General features: G+C 47.6%; 3 protein-coding genes across 4 annotated transcripts; 2 read left to right on the top strand and 1 right to left on the bottom strand.

The window, feature by feature from the left end:
* Positions 1 to 374: 374 nt before the first annotated feature.
* On the top strand, positions 375 to 2,775 carry LOC120896259 (transmembrane protein 104 homolog). Its single transcript, XM_040300251.1, has 2 exons — positions 375 to 517; positions 623 to 2,775. Exons 1-2 carry the CDS (start codon positions 479 to 481, stop codon positions 2,120 to 2,122), a joined length of 1,539 nt encoding a protein of 512 aa, XP_040156185.1. The 5' UTR covers positions 375 to 478; the 3' UTR covers positions 2,123 to 2,775.
* A 586-nt stretch (positions 2,776 to 3,361) lies between these two features.
* LOC120895927 (13 kDa deflagellation-inducible protein-like) lies at positions 3,362 to 4,027 on the top strand. Of its 2 annotated transcripts, none has more exons than XM_040299667.1 (2): positions 3,362 to 3,524; positions 3,595 to 4,027. In XM_040299667.1, exons 1-2 carry the CDS (start codon positions 3,450 to 3,452, stop codon positions 3,976 to 3,978), a joined length of 459 nt encoding a protein of 152 aa, XP_040155601.1. In that variant the 5' UTR covers positions 3,362 to 3,449; the 3' UTR covers positions 3,979 to 4,027. The 2 variants fall into 2 exon arrangements, with proteins under 2 accessions (XP_040155601.1, XP_040155600.1); XM_040299666.1 differs by having other exon boundaries at positions 3,364 to 3,522; positions 3,578 to 4,027.
* On the bottom strand, positions 4,016 to 6,504 carry LOC120895926 (beta-1,3-galactosyltransferase brn). Its single transcript, XM_040299665.1, has 2 exons — positions 4,966 to 6,504; positions 4,016 to 4,893 (listed from the first exon to the last, which is right to left on the bottom strand). The coding sequence occupies exons 1-2, from the start codon at positions 5,964 to 5,966 to the stop codon at positions 4,698 to 4,700; spliced, it is 1,197 nt and encodes a 398-aa protein (XP_040155599.1). The 5' UTR covers positions 5,967 to 6,504; the 3' UTR covers positions 4,016 to 4,697.
* Between the last annotated feature and the right edge of the window lie 10,218 nt (positions 6,505 to 16,722).

The following is a 16,722-nucleotide window of genomic DNA, read 5'->3' as shown; positions in this document are numbered from 1 at the left end:
GTAGCGAAGGGGGCGCCGTTTGACGTTTGCGATCCAGCACAGGGTGATCCTGACAATCACGGCTGGACGTACAGTAGCGCCACCATGTGGGCAGACAATTTGTTTTTATCTCAATCACGAACAAAATAATGCTAAAGTTATAATTATTGTCCGGATCAATTTTTTTCTCAAACATACAACAATACATTCACATATTGTGTACAAAACCATTTTTGTGAAAAATTATACACCAGCTGTTCTTGTCGAGTCACCCGCTGTTGACACTGACCTATCGCACCCACACCGATGCACATTCCCTTTGTTTTGTTTGTGTCATATCAGTGTGCAGCAAAGAGCATTCCAAGAATTGGTCGACTCCCCAATGGTACGATAAAGAACGCCACGATCCACGTCCCAAGTGGTGCACAGCCCCTTTCCAAAGCACACTTTCCACCCCTCGACCGAATCGCGGAGGAAATCCTGCGGTACTGCGGATGGGATGCCTCCTCGAAGCGCCCACGAAGAATATCCGACATGGGTAAGTGCGCGGTCACAGGCCGCAGGTGCTGTAGGGGTGGCGAACAACTTAACGCTTCTTGAAACCCAACCCTCATCGCTACTTCCGCCCCCTTTTCCTTTGCAGGTCGGTTTTGTGTTCATTTTCAACCTGATCGTTGGCACGGGAGCCCTCGCCCTGCCGTCCGCGTTCAGCCACGCCGGATGGATCCTCGGCTCGCTGGCCATCGTGGTGCTGGCGTTCATGAGCTACGTCACGGTGACGTTCGTCATCGAGACGATGGCGTGCGCGAACGCGGTCCACAACTGGAAGCGGCTGCAGTTCATCAAGCGCGACCGCGTCATCGAGTACGACGAGGACAGCAACGTGGAGTCGCTGGTCGACCGGCCGGAGGCGAGCGATAGTGACGACGTTGCCGAGCACGATCGGCTCGTCGACGATCAGCTGACCGATGCCAGCATCGAGCAGACACCGCTCAACATCATGTACTGCCGGAAGACGTACTACACCCTGTCCAGCAAGATCGAGCTGGGCGAGATGGCAAACATGTTTTTCGGCCGCACGCAACGCTTCCTGTTCTACTTCTGCTTGGCCGTCTACCTGTACGGCGATCTGAGCATTTACTCGGCGGCCGTCGCCAAAAGCCTGCGGGACGTTGCCTGTGCCCACAACCATCGCGCGAACGCCACCGACGACGATGACGGCACGGAGCGGTGCTTTCAGGACGGGCTGCTGACCCGGCTGGACGTGTATCGGCTGTGCCTGGTAGCGTTCGTTACCGTGCTCGGCCCGTTCACGTTCTTTAACGTGCAGAAAACGAAATACCTGCAACTGCTCACCGTGCTGTTCCGGTGGCTCGCCTTCAGCGTGATGATCAGCATCGCCATACACCGGCTGCTCGCACCGGTCGATTCCACCGCACTGCCGATCACGCCGAAGCGGGCCGATATTGCCGGCATCCCGTACCTGATCGGTACCTGCATCTACTCCTTCATGTGTCACCATTCGCTGCCGAGCCTGCTGACACCGATCGCCAACAAGGGCCGCCTAAAGGCGCTGGTTTCCCTCGACTACGTGCTGATCGGTGGGTTCTACCTGGCGCTCGCCCTCACCGGGATCTTTGCGTTCGCCGACATCAAGGACCTGTACACGCTGAACTTTGTGCCGAGTGCGGACCAGGCCAACGGGCTGCTGAAAGCCGTCGAGTACTTCCTCGCCCTGTTTCCGGTGTTTACACTGTCGGCCAGCTTCCCGATCGTGGCGATCACGCTGCGCAACAACCTGCAGACGCTGTTCCTCGATGCCGCCCAGCTGGAGGCGTACAATTTCTTCTTGCGCCGGGTGTTCTTCCCACTGCTCGCCATACTGCCGCCGCTGGTCGTGTGCTACTTCACCGAGAGCGTTAGCAATCTGGTCGGGTTTACGGGCTGCTACGCCGGCACCGGCATACAGTATCTGATCCCGGTGGCGCTCGTGCTTTCCGCGCGGCGCACTTGCGACAATATGATCGGCAGAGGTATTGTGAACGAGTTCCACAGCCCGTTCAAGGGTACGGTGTGGCCGATGCTGGTGATCGGGTGGACCGTTGCCTGTCTGGTGCTGGTAACGATTGATCTTGTCATATGAAAGCTGGCCCAGGATGGTGTAAATCAGATGGTAGGGCAATATTAAAACAAACTCAAACTTACTGGAGACTGAGCGGTGCTGTGAGAGTGCGCGTGTGGGAACTTGCAGTGGCAGTGGAATTGGGGCGCACAATGTTTGGGGGGAGCACGAGCGGATGAGAAAAAAGCCAAGATTATTTTACTATATTTACACCATATCTTCCGGGTGGCTGGCGTTAGCCGCAGCGTTTTGAGATGAAAAGCTTGAGACTTTCCTCACAAGAGAAGCGCTCTCTAGCGATGGACTTGTATGAGATTTCCCTTTTTTCCTCCTCAATCGTACGGCTCTCAGTGTTGAACACCGATCATGTTGTATTTTAATGAAACTTTTACTACTGCCACCAAAACACCCCGACTCAAGGCATCGTGGGTTGATCTTCCTACCGATTGTAGTGTGTTGCGGAGAGAACAGCGCGCCCATATTTATCTAGGTGAGCAAAAAAAGGGGGAAATGCTGTACACTGGGAACGAAGCTGTGGAAAGTGTGCATATTGTTCAGCGTGTACAGGATCCCCAGAAACCCGTTTTTAAAATATGCTAGCTAGTTGTAGTTAAAAGGTGTAAAATATATGTATACAAAACAAAACAAAAACTGAATGGTTGACGTGGTCTGAGGGATCTTGTTGGTGCAGAAAAGTTTAATGAACTAAGTAATGCACGTCATTTTTACATTGCAGCGATTGAACTAGATGCGCTTTTTTCGTTTGATTTGTGATAATTCAACTTAATCACCGCAATGTTTGTTAACGATTTTTTTAAACGTGACAACAGCTCGCAAGCATTAACCACACGCGAGCAAGAGATAGCGCTATAGAGGGAAAAAGTACGGACGACTTCTGACAGCGGTTGGCCGTCTGGCGCACTAAGGCCCGTGTCTGTGCTCCATCGGATGCGATTTTATCGGAAGGCCTGTCAAAATTTTATATGGGATTTGACAGATAACGTCGGACGTGCGATTTCGTCGTACGACGGAATCAAAAATTTTTGATTTCGTCGGACGCCGCATCCGATTTTATCTGTCAAACTAAATGTGTGGTGTTTTGTAGGAACAATCTCAACTTAATTTTTCATGATCGTTATATTATTCAAATCATCCAATTAATCGCAATATTATACGAAAAAGCGTTTGACAGCACGTGCGATAAAATCGCATGCGATGGAGCACAGACACGGGCCTAACACATCCAAACCTTCGTCAGCGCGCTCATTCAAGGAGTAGGAAGCGGAGCAAGGGACGGGTAGCTCGACAAGCTGCTTGACACATTTGCCGTAGGAGGGAAAAGGAAGGCATGAGAAAATGCGCGAAAAGCAATGAGTTCTTCCGTCGCTTTGCCCAGCGGGTCACTTTGCTCCAAATTGCAACGGTTTGTTTACATTCGCTCTGCAAAGGAATCGCGCCGGAAATTTAAAATTTTATCGTACAAACACACACAGCAAAGAAAGCAGATTCCTCCGAAAATGACCGAACAGGCGGCACGGCTACAAACGCACAACCAGGAGATGGTAAAGTGCCTCAACCAGCTGCGCGGCCAGCAAACGGCACTGGAGGAAAAGATCGCCGCACAGGAAAGGAAGAAGGACTCGCTGAGCAAGGAGATGGAGAAGCTGCAGCGCACACTGGAGCAGCTGGAAACGTCCATCGCGGAGGATACGAAGGCGCTGAACGATTGTTCGAAACGGCTCACGGAAACGGAGAATGGCTACGCGAAGGTGGTGGACACGCTGCAGCTGCTGCTAATGTCCGCCAAGGAGAAGGTCAACACCACTACCCCAACTTCCCGGAGCGTCCACAGCGAGAGCAGCAAACACTCGAGCTAGGATCACAAATACACCAAAAACAATGCAAACTGCGCCGTTTAAGTTTAAAGAGTTTGGTTTGTGTTTTTTATTAAGGATTTTCTCATTTGATGCTATCACAATTGTTGGGTATGGAGAAAGATAAATACGAGCAAAAATTCTCCTGCCAGCTGGCGGTTAAAACGAAAACGGTAATCGATCGAATCACACACTCACTATCCGCTCTAGCTAGCTACACTCATCGATGGAGAAAAAACGACGGTACTACGTTACAAGTTTTCGTTGTCTAATCACTGTGTGTGAAGAAGATTACCCTGCTCCCGGGGGCTTGATGAACGCGCTACGTAAAAACGATTCCTCTAAATGGGCTACGGTTGACAAAAACGGCTCACTGGTGTGTGTCACTCTATCAAAAGTTTGGTTTAAATTGATGCTGTAAGAGGAGGCAGGCTTCTCAGCACCGCTCACATGGTATCGTTTGCCGTTTGTATTCCTATCACTCTATTATCTATTGGTTTCGTCGTAAGGTGGGAAGGGTAGTAAAAGTGGAAAAAACACACACTAACGGTGTAACTCTGGTGTAACCATTCCCTACTGCGTACGTATTAAGTCGATTCACTCGCGCTACATCCGGAGTTGGTGCGTTCGCTTTCCTATGCGTGTGCTACTGCGCCTGCTTTGATACATCCGCGCACCCGGGTGGCGCGTTACGTGTGCGTCCGCATCGACGCCAATCGCGCCTACGCGTAACCGGAAGCTCGTATTTCGTTCCACACTTTGGTCAGTTCGGTTGGTTCGTCGTAGCCGTGCGTCGCCAGCACGTACTTGTAGCTTTGCGGGCCCAGGTAGGGCGCCTTGTGAAAGTAGAATTCTTCCGAGTGGAGCGGCTCAATTCCGGCCTTCATTGCAACAATTCCTAAAAAGATATCATCGAAACTGATGCACGAGAGTGGGTCGTCATTAGTATTGTTTGCTAAAAAAAAACATACACAACTGCACAGTGCTTACCGAAAATGTTTCGTGTACATGCTGACGTAGTACATCTCGAACAGTGCCTCGTGGGAGAGCAGGAACGCACCGGCCGTCACGTACGTCGGCCACATGTCCCACGGGTATTCCTCGAGCGATACGTACCACTTGCTGCTCCGGTGGCGGTGCGGCGCCGAACGAAACACAAACCCGGAAAACAGCTTCACGTTCGGCGGCAGTTCCATCTCCGTCATGAGCTGCCGCTTCGTGCGGGTGCGGTTTTGCTGTGCAGCTGGTCGCTCCTCCTCCGCGGCGGCCGTCCGATTGCTGTCCGCGGTGTGGGCTAGCCGGCGGGCTAGCTTCCGGAGCGCCTCGTCCGTTTCCTCCAGATACTCCGGATAGTTGACCGGGTTGCGCACGTACCGCAGCAGATTCTTGGCCGACACGTAGAAATCGTCGTCCGCAAACATGTAAAACTTGGCCCGCGGACAGTAGCTGACCGCCCACCTGAAGCCGGTCATCGTTTTGATCGTGTTGTTGAAGTAATCGTCCACAAAGTCCGCCTGTACGATGTCCCGGTACGTGCTGCTCTCGAGGTCCACGAGCGACTGGAGCCGCCGGTTCGGGTGCACGCGCGACCGGCCGAGCACAAACACGGTGCGTATCTTGACGTCCGAGAAGCGGCGCTCGTAGCCCCACGTTTTGCGGATCGTTGCCCGCCGGTCGAAGTGCTCGATGGCCGATTTGACGACGAACACTAGCCGGGGCGCGATCAACCGATCGTCCTCCTTGCACTTGTGCTCGCAGTCGGTGATGTAGGTGTAGTTGTACCGGTTGATCGGTGGCCGGGCGGGCTGCTGGCCATGCCGCAGCTGGTACACGTCCGACAGGATGTCCCCGTTCAGCGGGTAGTCGAACGTCGACTCGAAATCCTTCTCGAAGAAGTGTGTGAAGGCACCGAAGAACTGCAGCAGGTACAGGCCGACCAATGCGGCCAGCACATACTTGAGCTTAAATTTCACACAGATCCGGGGCAGCATCGCGAATGTAACCGGGAGAGGCGATGGGTGACCGGAGTGTGCCTGCTGTTGTACGCCGCTTCGCTTACGATGGGCCAAACGGCGTGAACCGTACCAGCAGCGGGCTTACATAATTACCACCAATCCACCGGTCCGAAATGAACGCGCATTAATCTAATTAACGCAACGCCAACGCGCCAGCATGCGCCGTTCTAAACTGCCGTTGATGTGAAGCACTAATTAAATTGCCCGTACACTTGCACCGACTGATGACATGCAGCCGGAGAAGGAGGCTGGTTTGGTACTTCTTTTTTTTCTTTTGGTTCGCTACACACAAACTACAGGAAGCGTGGATGTGATGTTTCCGGAGACGAATGTGCTGGTGAGTCAGTGCGGATCGGTGCGCCTACCATTCAATCGGTTGGTGTAGGTGTGATCGAATGGAAAAACTGAAAAAGGGGAAGCTATTACAATATTCAACACATGATGGTGAGCAGACGACGGTGGATCTGTTTCCAGCTTTCCGGCACCCTGACGAGACGTAAACAAAAAACCGTCATTTTGACAGCTGAAATTGCATCTATAGATACCCTGAATGTGATGCGTTCGATTCCGCCTGGGTGTGATGGAATGCCATGGTTAAAATTTGTCCATTTCAAGTGCAACGAAACGCAAACAAGGGAATAAATTCCACTAAATTTTAAAACCGATGTAAACGATTTTAATCGTGATGATAAAGTGGCTTTCTATTGCTCGCCAAATTATCAGCCAATCGGTTGTGGTGGCACCTTTCACCTATATACACCCTGCACGCATTGCCGACTTGACAGCGTGTTTGACAGCAATCGGTCCTTGGACGGAATCTCGCGTTCGCAAAAAAAGTAAAAGACAAACGCAAAAATAGTGCACGGATTTCGTTGTTTTGCTGCCCCAAAATCGCGTGTAACTAGCGTTAAAGTGTGTTCTATGCCGTTCCCTGCATACTTCGCTAAACGTCTTGCAACAGTGTTGGGCGACGTGCGCCCGAGGGTGGAAAACTCCAGCCGGGAGCTCCACCACCAACGCCAGGGCCATCGTGATCGTGTTTTTTCCCCCCCGATCGTGGCGCTGTGCTGTGGAATGAAGAAAGTAGCGCAAATGAATTGCGATCCCGCTGGCCGTGCGAAGCAGCTTCGTTCTCGTGAAAACGAAATAAAACATTAAGCGCCGTGAGGTGGTAGTAAATAAGGGCTAGAAAGTGTGTGTTTTTCGGTGTTGCTGTGCATAGGAATTGCAATACACACATCACAAGCACAAACCTGTCGTCCGCCAGGGGAAGAGGTTCATCGACCCGTTTTTTTTTGCTGTTGGTAGAAGAAGGCCAGCGGACAGGAGGGACTGACGTGTGTAGTGATCGGTACGTGTGTGTGTCTGTGCGTTGGCTCGTGTGTGTGCATTGTTGCCATACACACTCGCAGTACGGTTTCATTTGCGATCGCGATGTGGCAAAAGCGCCCAACATTGTTTAATGAAACCATTGTGTGTGTGTGCGTGTGTATGTGAGAGTGTTGGTGTACGGGAGGCGAGATTCCTTTCATCAAATGCAAACGAAGCCGCACATAGCAGCGATGTTCTAATATTGCAGACACTTTCATTCCCATATATTCACACTTGAGAGACTTCCAATACCCTTACATTACAAAATTACATTGTTATAGTATTGCTTTTGACACCATTGTGACAAGTGCGTAGAGCGTACACACACACACACACACACATACACCCAAGTCTCGCGTGGCGAATTGTTTTCATTTTACTTTGATTTTTGAGTCGTTGCAAGTGTGTTTGTGACTCGTTCTTTCCAAAAATTGGCTTCACCGTGGTGATGGTGCTGTGGTAGTAGTAGCATGCCATGATGATTTCCACTCCCCCCCCCCTTACTTCACGTTGTGCTTTGTTGTCGTCGTCATCGCAGTGGCCAAAGTGCTCTGTGTGCCTTTGTTGTTACGGAATTTAGAACAGTAATGACGACACCGCCGAACACACACCGTGCAAGACTCGCGATGTAGATTTTTACCTTTTTTATTCTAAATCTTTCTTCTTTTCCTTCCTGCGTGCGTGTGTTGGTGGTGGTGCTGTTGCCGTGTATTCTAGGCCTCGAAATTTCCATCACAAGCAGGGGCGATAAAGAAGGTAAACGAATTATAAAGGAAAAGAACGAACGAAATAAAAACAACACAATCAAAGGCAAGAAACGCTTCCCATCGTGTGAGCAAATAAATTACTGTGTAAATACCAAGAGAGAAAGAGAGAGGAGGAGAGTGAGCGCTGCGAACCGTGCGTGTGAGAGGGAGAGAGCAAGTGTGAGTGTGTGTAAAATCCACCCCGACTGGGTGTCGGGTGCGTGTCGTGTATGCTGGTGGGGCTGGTGCTGCGTTGTTCCAGGGAAAGGGAAGATGAATTTGTAGAGTGAAAAAAAAACAACAAATCAAGAGTGTCTGTGTGTGTGTGTAATTGTAGTGCCCTCCCCCCCTCAGGAGCTCTCTTTTTCGTGTGCAATTTGTGTGTACGTGTGTGTGTACAATTCTGACCTCGATGGCAAACAGTCCTGGCCCGTGCTAAGAAGGGCTTCTAGGGAGAGCAAAACAAACCCATATTTGCATCACCGGTGGTCGTCTGTGTGCTTGTGTGCGTATGGTTCACCTGAGATTGCAGCATCTAGTGCGCTTTTACCCGGTCTCGAACTGCTGCCGAGGTATTCCTGTCAAGCAGAACACGGTTTCCCTTCGCCTACTAAGCTCACCGAGGTTGGCTGGGAAATAAATATTTGTGCACGCAAATTACCAACTCACACACAAACCATCGTCTTTGTTTGAGAAGAAAAGCCCCAATCTAGCCACCCTACGCGAAGATGCTGAAAATGGCATGAAAATTGAGATCGTGATTGTGGCGCTGCTACCTTGAAATTTTCTCCGTCTCCCTCCAACTTCTCTAACACGCCCGGCATTTTTCCCGGGGATAGTAGAATCCCCCTCTTCCCTTACCACCCTCACCACCCTGTTTGCAAACCGCTTTTCTGCTCCCAAGGCCACTAGACGCGACGCGCCGAACCGAAGGCAAGGCCACCCATCGAGAACGGTTCTGCGCACAAGAGTGCACGAGAGGAAAATCAAACGATAAAACCACGTGTCCGTCCCAGCCTCTCCTGCTACTTCCGGAAGTGGTGTTTGGTTGTGCTTTTTTTTTGGTGCGCGGGCAGCAGAACAGTTCCGCCGCAGCATTAGAGGATTAGTGACGCGGAACGTTTCGCACAACACGGTAGCAGCAGCAACATGGACACGGGAGATAGAGGTAAGTGTTGGAAGTAATGTCTTTTTGCCACTGGAAATGCAGGGATGTAGGGACGGAAGATAACTTTGCTGAAAGGGTATTTGAAGGAGTCTGTGCTGCTGTTCTTGGAATGAAGGTGATATACTCAATTCCATCCTTTGTATGACCGGCGGAGATAGCTTCCGAGACGTCGGTTGTGCCGCAGGCAGGAGAATGTTACGACTTTCATTGTCCGGAAGCAATTACGCGAATTTCGAATGTTTCTGTTAACTTTCATTGGATATGAAATGATGAGATAGTGGAGCAATTTTCTAAAAATATTCAGATTTTTCCCAAAAACTGGCTTCCTTAAGAAGGAAGGAGAAGTTAAATGATATAATTCTGTAACTATATTGTTTAATTTCATTGTAATGAGATATCTTCATTATTTCCTTTTCCGTGAGAAGAATCGCTCATGAAAGTATGTTAATTTTTTGAATTAAACTCAACCCAGGCCATTTCTCGTAACACGTTTTTGGGGCTCCACGTGTTCACCAATTGTATTAATATTAACAAAAAAAAAAAAGTTGTAACACTATTGCACACCAGTGCAGCTTTCCTATTTGTCACGTTTTGTTGCTGATCTTCCCATTACCTTCCAATTGGATTCCCGTCTGGAAGCTGCCACAATGCATAGAACCTGCCCTTGAGCTAAGATGAAGAAGATACAAAAAAGCCCATCCGGTTTGGCTGATCAATTCCAAAACCAGTAGTGTAATTAATTGGCTAAACAAGTTACCAACCAAACCGCAGATGGCAGAGTATTTAGTTCCGCCCCAGTAAATCACACACACACCGTTTACGCCTTTTGCTCGTTTCATGTGCGTTCCCGTTTTGCACACAGTGCACCACATTAGGCTCATAGAACCGGTATCGGGACACCAAACAAAAAAAGTGAAAAAAAGCGTACACGATAAGCCCTTTTATGTTAGCTCCTTGGCCTAATTTCGCCCACCTTGTCCCAGTGTGAGGCGTGGTAAGGTTTGTGCCATTTTTTGCTTTTGTCACTGTGTGCGTGTGTGTGTTGGTTAATGTTTGAACGTTAATTAGCACATCATTAGTTGCTTTGCATTTTTCCTGCTCGGACGATTGGCCCTGAGAAACGATGCCCGGATGCCCTCTTGTCTCTTACCCTGTGCAGCGCCCCCCCCCCCCCCACTTCCAAGGAGCTTTCTTTGCTTTCTTCCCAAACAAAGGACGCATGGGATGTTGCTGGGATAAAATGTCTTCTTTTTTGTTGTGTGTTTGAGGGGGGAGGGAGTAAGGTGAAGTCCACCCTGATGCTGCTTTCGTCAGCGGGTTTATGGGCGCTTTGTTTCCTGCTGTGTGTACACTACGCCACCGCACGAGGTGTGGCCTCATTTCCGCCAGGCATGGTGTGATTCCTCGGCCCCCGGGCGAAACACCGCCACAACATCCTTGACCCACTTGCCGAGACTTCACTGCGTGGGATGCACCAGCAGCAGGGAGTAGTGTTGAAGGAAATCTAACGAAGAAAGGAACTGCTGCCATCAACGGCAGACGGGACAGCAGCAACAGTAGCAGTGTGTCTGCGGATGCATATCGAATCTCGATACGGAGTAAATCGACCATCCCGAGTATCCTCCATCTCGTCCGCTGTGCTGTTGCTGTGGGGGGAAATTCATTCGTCCGGCGACTGCAAGCGCTCCTGGAGGAGAGAACGCGTAACAGAAGCAGTGCGTTCGACTTAAAACTGAGGTTTAAAAAAAGGGAAATAGAAATAAAGAGAGAACCGTGAGGAAAAAAAAAACGACGGACCTGCAGTGCAAGTTGATCATCTGGTTGTCCTTCGAAATGCGTCGACGTGGTGTGGTGGAACGCTTCTCCAACGTCGTTTTTGCGTTAAAAGCGGGTTGTTCGGTAATTCTGCTATTACTGCACACAAGCACACACGCATACAGGCCAGCTGAAGTTGAAGTTGAAGGTTGAGCGGTAAAGATGCAACTGCTTCTAGTTGCCTTCATGCAACGCAAAAAGCGTGCAAGAACAGCGTGCTTACACTTGAATCTAACTATTCAACTATTAAAAAAGGTTTTAAAAAGTTGACAGGAAAACGAACATTTTGCCACCCAAAACTGCAATCATCCAAAGCAAATCAGCAGCTCCCCAATACATTCATTTAAGCAGTTTAAGGCGAGTGCAAAATATGTTCAATGCCACACTTTTTGCACCACGCGCTCCGTTTCGAACGCTCAGCATCATTACGCATTCAAAGCGATATTTTACCGTTTTTTATGTTTGTTTTCCGTTCCACCATTCAGCCAAGCTCCTTGATATGAACTTGTTTTAATGTAATTTATCTTGCTTCTTTTTTGATTGTGCGTGTGTGTGTGTGAGGGGATGAGGGGGGGGGGTATTCTTCGGATGATAATTTTATGCAAACTAAAGTCAGTTCCAGCATTGTCTTGTGTGATACCGTAACAGTGGTTGATGATAAAGATTTTGAAGGTTTAGCGCTCATAGAATGTTAGAAACTATTGGGCTTCTAATCCAGTATGCTTGGTGGGGATTTTCCTGTATCGAAATAACAAACTCTTTTGATTATGAAGATTGGTGCGTGTGATGTATAAGCTTAAGGTGGTTTTAAAAGAATGAATTGTTGTTGTTCAACTGTGTTTTGTTGTCAATTCATTTGCTTCACCAAACAACACACACCCATGGAATCTTCTTGGCCACCGCTCCTTGTTAACATCGCTATCTGTTTTGTAATCTTTGTGGATTTTCTAGGCTTTGAGTTTTATATTTGTTTTTCCCCAATATTCAATGTTTATTTTGTATTTGATTAATTTTGTAATAAGTCAAATATATGTATGAAAAAGTCAATACATAGGGCTGTTACGATTAAGCACCGGGACGGTCCAATGGTCAACTCGAACTACTCAATAACATAGCATGCCCGTCATGGGTTCAAGCCCAGAATGGACCGTCCCCCCGTAGCAAGGATTTGACTATCTGGCTGCGTGGTAATGAATTAAGTCTTGAAAGCCTGTAAAGGCCGGCATGTCCGCACGATTCGCCAAAGAGAAGAAAAAAGCGATTAAAGCCAGCTGGTTTTAATGGATTTTGACACCTGGCGGCTGAAATCATGTCAACCACAATGCGTACTAAACACACAAATTTCCACACACAAAACTAACCTCAGATTGTCAGGCTAACTTATTGTAGCCTGACAAATATATAAACAAACGCCACATTTTGGCATGCTCGATTCAGGTTAACTTATGAAGGATTGACTTTTTTGTGGCTGAAAGATAAATATTGTGTCCCAAAAGGTTAGCCATTGTTTGGATTCATGTTTGAAAACTAACTAAAAGTACAACAACTTATTAGAAGCAGCAGAACATATAATAAAACAATTTTAAAATACATCTTTGTGTGTACCTAAATGCTGAAAACCAATATGACGGGACGTAATTGTCCAATGGATAGAACCTGGAGGATGAATATGTTTCCAGTGACAGGCTGAAATTTCAGCTGTGTTTTGACCAGAAAAAGCAAAGGGATGATATTTAGAAAACCTTACTCTTATGAACTGACCTTCAAAGTTCTTCACAAACATAGAGTTCCGAAGGGGGGCACCTCAGTATGACCTCAGCATATCTTCCAACCAAAGGAGACGATCGATTTTGCGGCTAGGGTGCATCTTCATCGTGGTTTCGTTGGGACCCGTTTTTTGGGCGTTAAAACACGACGACGAACCACCAGCGAAAAGAAAAGGCTCCAACAAACTGGTAGCAATTAACCTTGAAACTACAGAGGCTGGAAAGGGAAATGTGTTGTCAGTGTAGAGCAGAGCAACAGCAAGAAAAAAAAAGATAAAGAACAACCTGGTTTAGTGTGTTGCGTTTGCATAAATTTACACCTGATTCCCGGGCTGACATTCGGGTTTAGCGGTTTTTTTGCGCTCCGTATTATCATCCGCTTTTTGTGTGTGGTATATCTTCTTTTTCAGTACCAGTAAACTAGTTTTTCAGTCGCAAAAAACAAATAGAAAATCGCTTTCATTCGCTGAAAACTGGTTTGCCGAATAAGTTCGATTCAGATAGCCTTGGGGTGAACATTGAATAATGATTTAACAAATGCTTTTGGGTGATAGTTTGCATCAAGATGCATTTTTTTTATTACCAGAGAGAACTTTTTCATCTTACCTTAGTGTTACACAACTTTCACCGAACCCGAGGGTGTTTATAATTGTATGCAAACCCAATTTCTGGTATGCTTGAAATTCTGTTTATTCTCTCTCCAAATTCCATCCTAACGAATTATGTTTTGCTGACGAATGGACAAACTTTTTAGACCATTTCTGGTCATGCACCTTTACGGTGTGGCTCACCGGGTCCATCGTAACGAAAACCTTCTTTAATGTGGTTAAGGTAATTTCCTCTTCTCAAATATTCACACCTTCACTCCACACACACCAGCCATGCTCACCTGGTGCGCGCTGTGGCTCCATCTCCTGCCCACACCACAACATAAGTCATGTTGCGCTGGTCATGTCCTGACACTGGGTGTCTTAGTACGGGTGGGTTGGGTTGGTGAGTATTTTAAGGATCCCTACAGACACGTTACCCACTACCTCTATTCCACTAACCTTCATCCGGTTAGGTGGTGGTGGCGGCGGCTGCGGCGGCGACTGTGAAAGGCGACCACCACCGGCTTATGTAGTAAGGTTCGCTTTTGATCTACATTTGTGCACTGTTATTATTCCAGCGGCAATCAAGTCCCCCATGTACCGCACGAAAACAACTTCATCGTTAGAAGTTGTGATGTTATTACTATGATTATCACCACTTATATACTAAATGTGTATAGCACCTGTTACATATTTACTCGACAGAAAAATCAGTATCGCTTTCTTCTCGTTTGCGTGTGCCTTCTTGTGATTGATGGACGCGGGGAGGGGGATACCTCATACATAAACGATTACACATAATGTTGGTACTTCTTACTCATCCGATGGGCCACTGCTCCCTTGCACAGCACCTGCTGAGGGTGTCGGTTTTTCAATTTCCTCCCACACTAACATTTGTTGAATTTGGACCTTTTTACGGAGAAAAGGATGTCACAAAAACAGCAATGAAAGGGACTAAAGAGAGTGTGAGGTAAGCACCATTTCGTGGGGCTGCCTCACTAAGTCGATGTCCTTCGCTGGTGTTGCGTGGTGACAAACACACAGAACGAAAAGAACGGACCGTTTCGGATGCGGAGGAGGAGGGACCTAAAAGTATGTCGAAAAAAACGGCTCCAACATTCAGTTCCAGGCTTTTGTGCCAGCTTGTACATATTTTATTCGCTGTTTGCTATATATCCCTTTTTCTATTGCTCTATCTCGCTCGCTCGCTCGCGGGTTCGCTTTCGTGCTCCGAAATGTGGTCTACCTAATATGTTTTATGTTGCACTTACTCACATCTAATGGTTTGACGCTGTATTTCGTATATATACTGCTGCTAACGCTTCAACATTGCTTTGGTGTGGTGTTGGAGTGTTGGCTGGCTGGCTGACTGGCGGGCGGTTAGCACATAAAACAATCCCTGTGCCATGCCAACGTCAACAACGTCCCAAGTTCAAGGAACCGCCGGGAAAGGTCGTTTCCATCGCGATACGAACGTGCGGCAACACCCAAAACCCAACCTGGCCGGAGTGAAACTCGCGAGGCAGGAGGCGACGGAACGAGGACGACACACACTGCGAAAAGTGAACAGAAATATTAAGCAATGGGTTTGGTGGGCTTTCTCCTTGGCTGAGGCAAACATTGTTTTGTCTTTTCCATTCTTGTGCAACGTATTATGTAGCTTTGCACTAACCCCGAAAAGGACGGACGGTGTGTTTTTCAGCACAAATTAGAATACCATTTTATTATTTATTCAGCATTAAGCGAGGTACAGTCGAGAGGGGAGGCTCTAGAGATTCGCCGTGTTTTTGGTGGCTGTAGGTTCGCGGGTAAGACACAACCCCACGCTTGAGAGAAGAAGAAAAAGCTCCCTTGATACCGTTTCCAGCACGGGTTTTGTGCTGTGTCGTACAATAACAAATCGTTCTTTACTTTCGTCAGCGCGCACAGCGCGTTTTGCATCGCGAAGCGAGGAAACTTCGATCGAATTTCGTTCGCCTGGCTTTCCCCGGGAAAATCTCGCCGTTGAGCTAGGTCATGGCACTCTGATTGTGGTGCGTTTCTCACAGCCGCCCGGTCACTGCTCACGAGCTGAATTTTCTCATCTCACTCAGGCCGCATGAGCTCCTCTTTATCAGCGATTCCACCAACAGCAATCTCACTCAGGCGACTCGGAACGGGGGTTTGAGTGTTTGGAACTGTTATTATCACTATGGATGTGTCATGGTTATCATGATGGGATGGAAAACTTGTACGAGAGCAGAGATGATGAAAGGTTTATGGTGATATTTGCAGTATAGAATGTGTAGCTTCAAATACTTCTTCTTCTTCTTTTATTTGGCGTAAACGTCCTACGAGGACATGCCGGCCTATACAGGCTTTCAAGACTTGATTCAATACCACGTAGCCGGATAGTCAAGTCCTTACTACGGGGGGACGGTCCATTTCGGGTTTGAACCCATTACGGGCGTGTTATTGAGTCGTTCGAGTTGACGAATGTACCACGGGACCGCCCCAAACATCCAACAGCTTTAATGTATCCATACATTTTCAAAAGTGAATATTCCAATTCTAATTCGTATTTCCTTGTTTTTTTCTTTTCTAATTGCAGGTGAGTGTTGACGATATGCTTTGTTGAAGTAATGCCTTGCGTTATTCCCATACATTATTTTGGTGGTAAGTAACTATGATTTTTTGGTCACAATTATTAAGAAAGTCCAGGAAAAATTTGGAGTCGTTCTTCCTCACATGATCTGCTGGTTTTAGAATATGTTTTAATGAGTAATAGCATTGCTTCAAAACAATTTTAATTTGGAGAATCAAGTCAATACTCCGTACAAAACCACTCGCCAAACAAGCCGTAGAATTTCAGCCTAGATCAAGGTCTGTGTTGGTACGAGGTCCCGTTTTGACAAGTAGTCAAACGTTTCGTTACCGGCAGTTTGACATCTGAAAGCCCTGTTCGATTCAAACTTTTAAATGTGATTTTAATGACGAATCGATCTGTGCCTTTCGTAATAATAATTTTTGGTGGGTTTTAATGAATTTGCAAGGGCTTTCTTCAAGGGCAAGGGTGGGTTTTAATGAATTTGCAAGGTCAAATGGCATCCAGGACGACCAAGCCATGGAAATTCATGAGGTTCTCTTGAGGGCATCGAGGATTTTGGCATTTCAGTCAACTAGTTAAGTTGGTTGAATGATTATGTACATGTTAAGAATATGTATCTTTCACGAAATGTATATTCTTTACATGAATGCTTTGTGAATTACAAGACATTAAATAATTTCTTGTAATCT

Source organism: Anopheles arabiensis, chromosome 2, assembly GCF_016920715.1.
Source record: "Anopheles arabiensis isolate DONGOLA chromosome 2, AaraD3, whole genome shotgun sequence".
NCBI lineage: Eukaryota > Metazoa > Arthropoda > Insecta > Diptera > Culicidae > Anopheles > Anopheles arabiensis.
The sequence above is the reverse complement of the archived record's forward strand: the minus strand, read 5'-3'. Positions and strand labels throughout refer to the sequence as shown.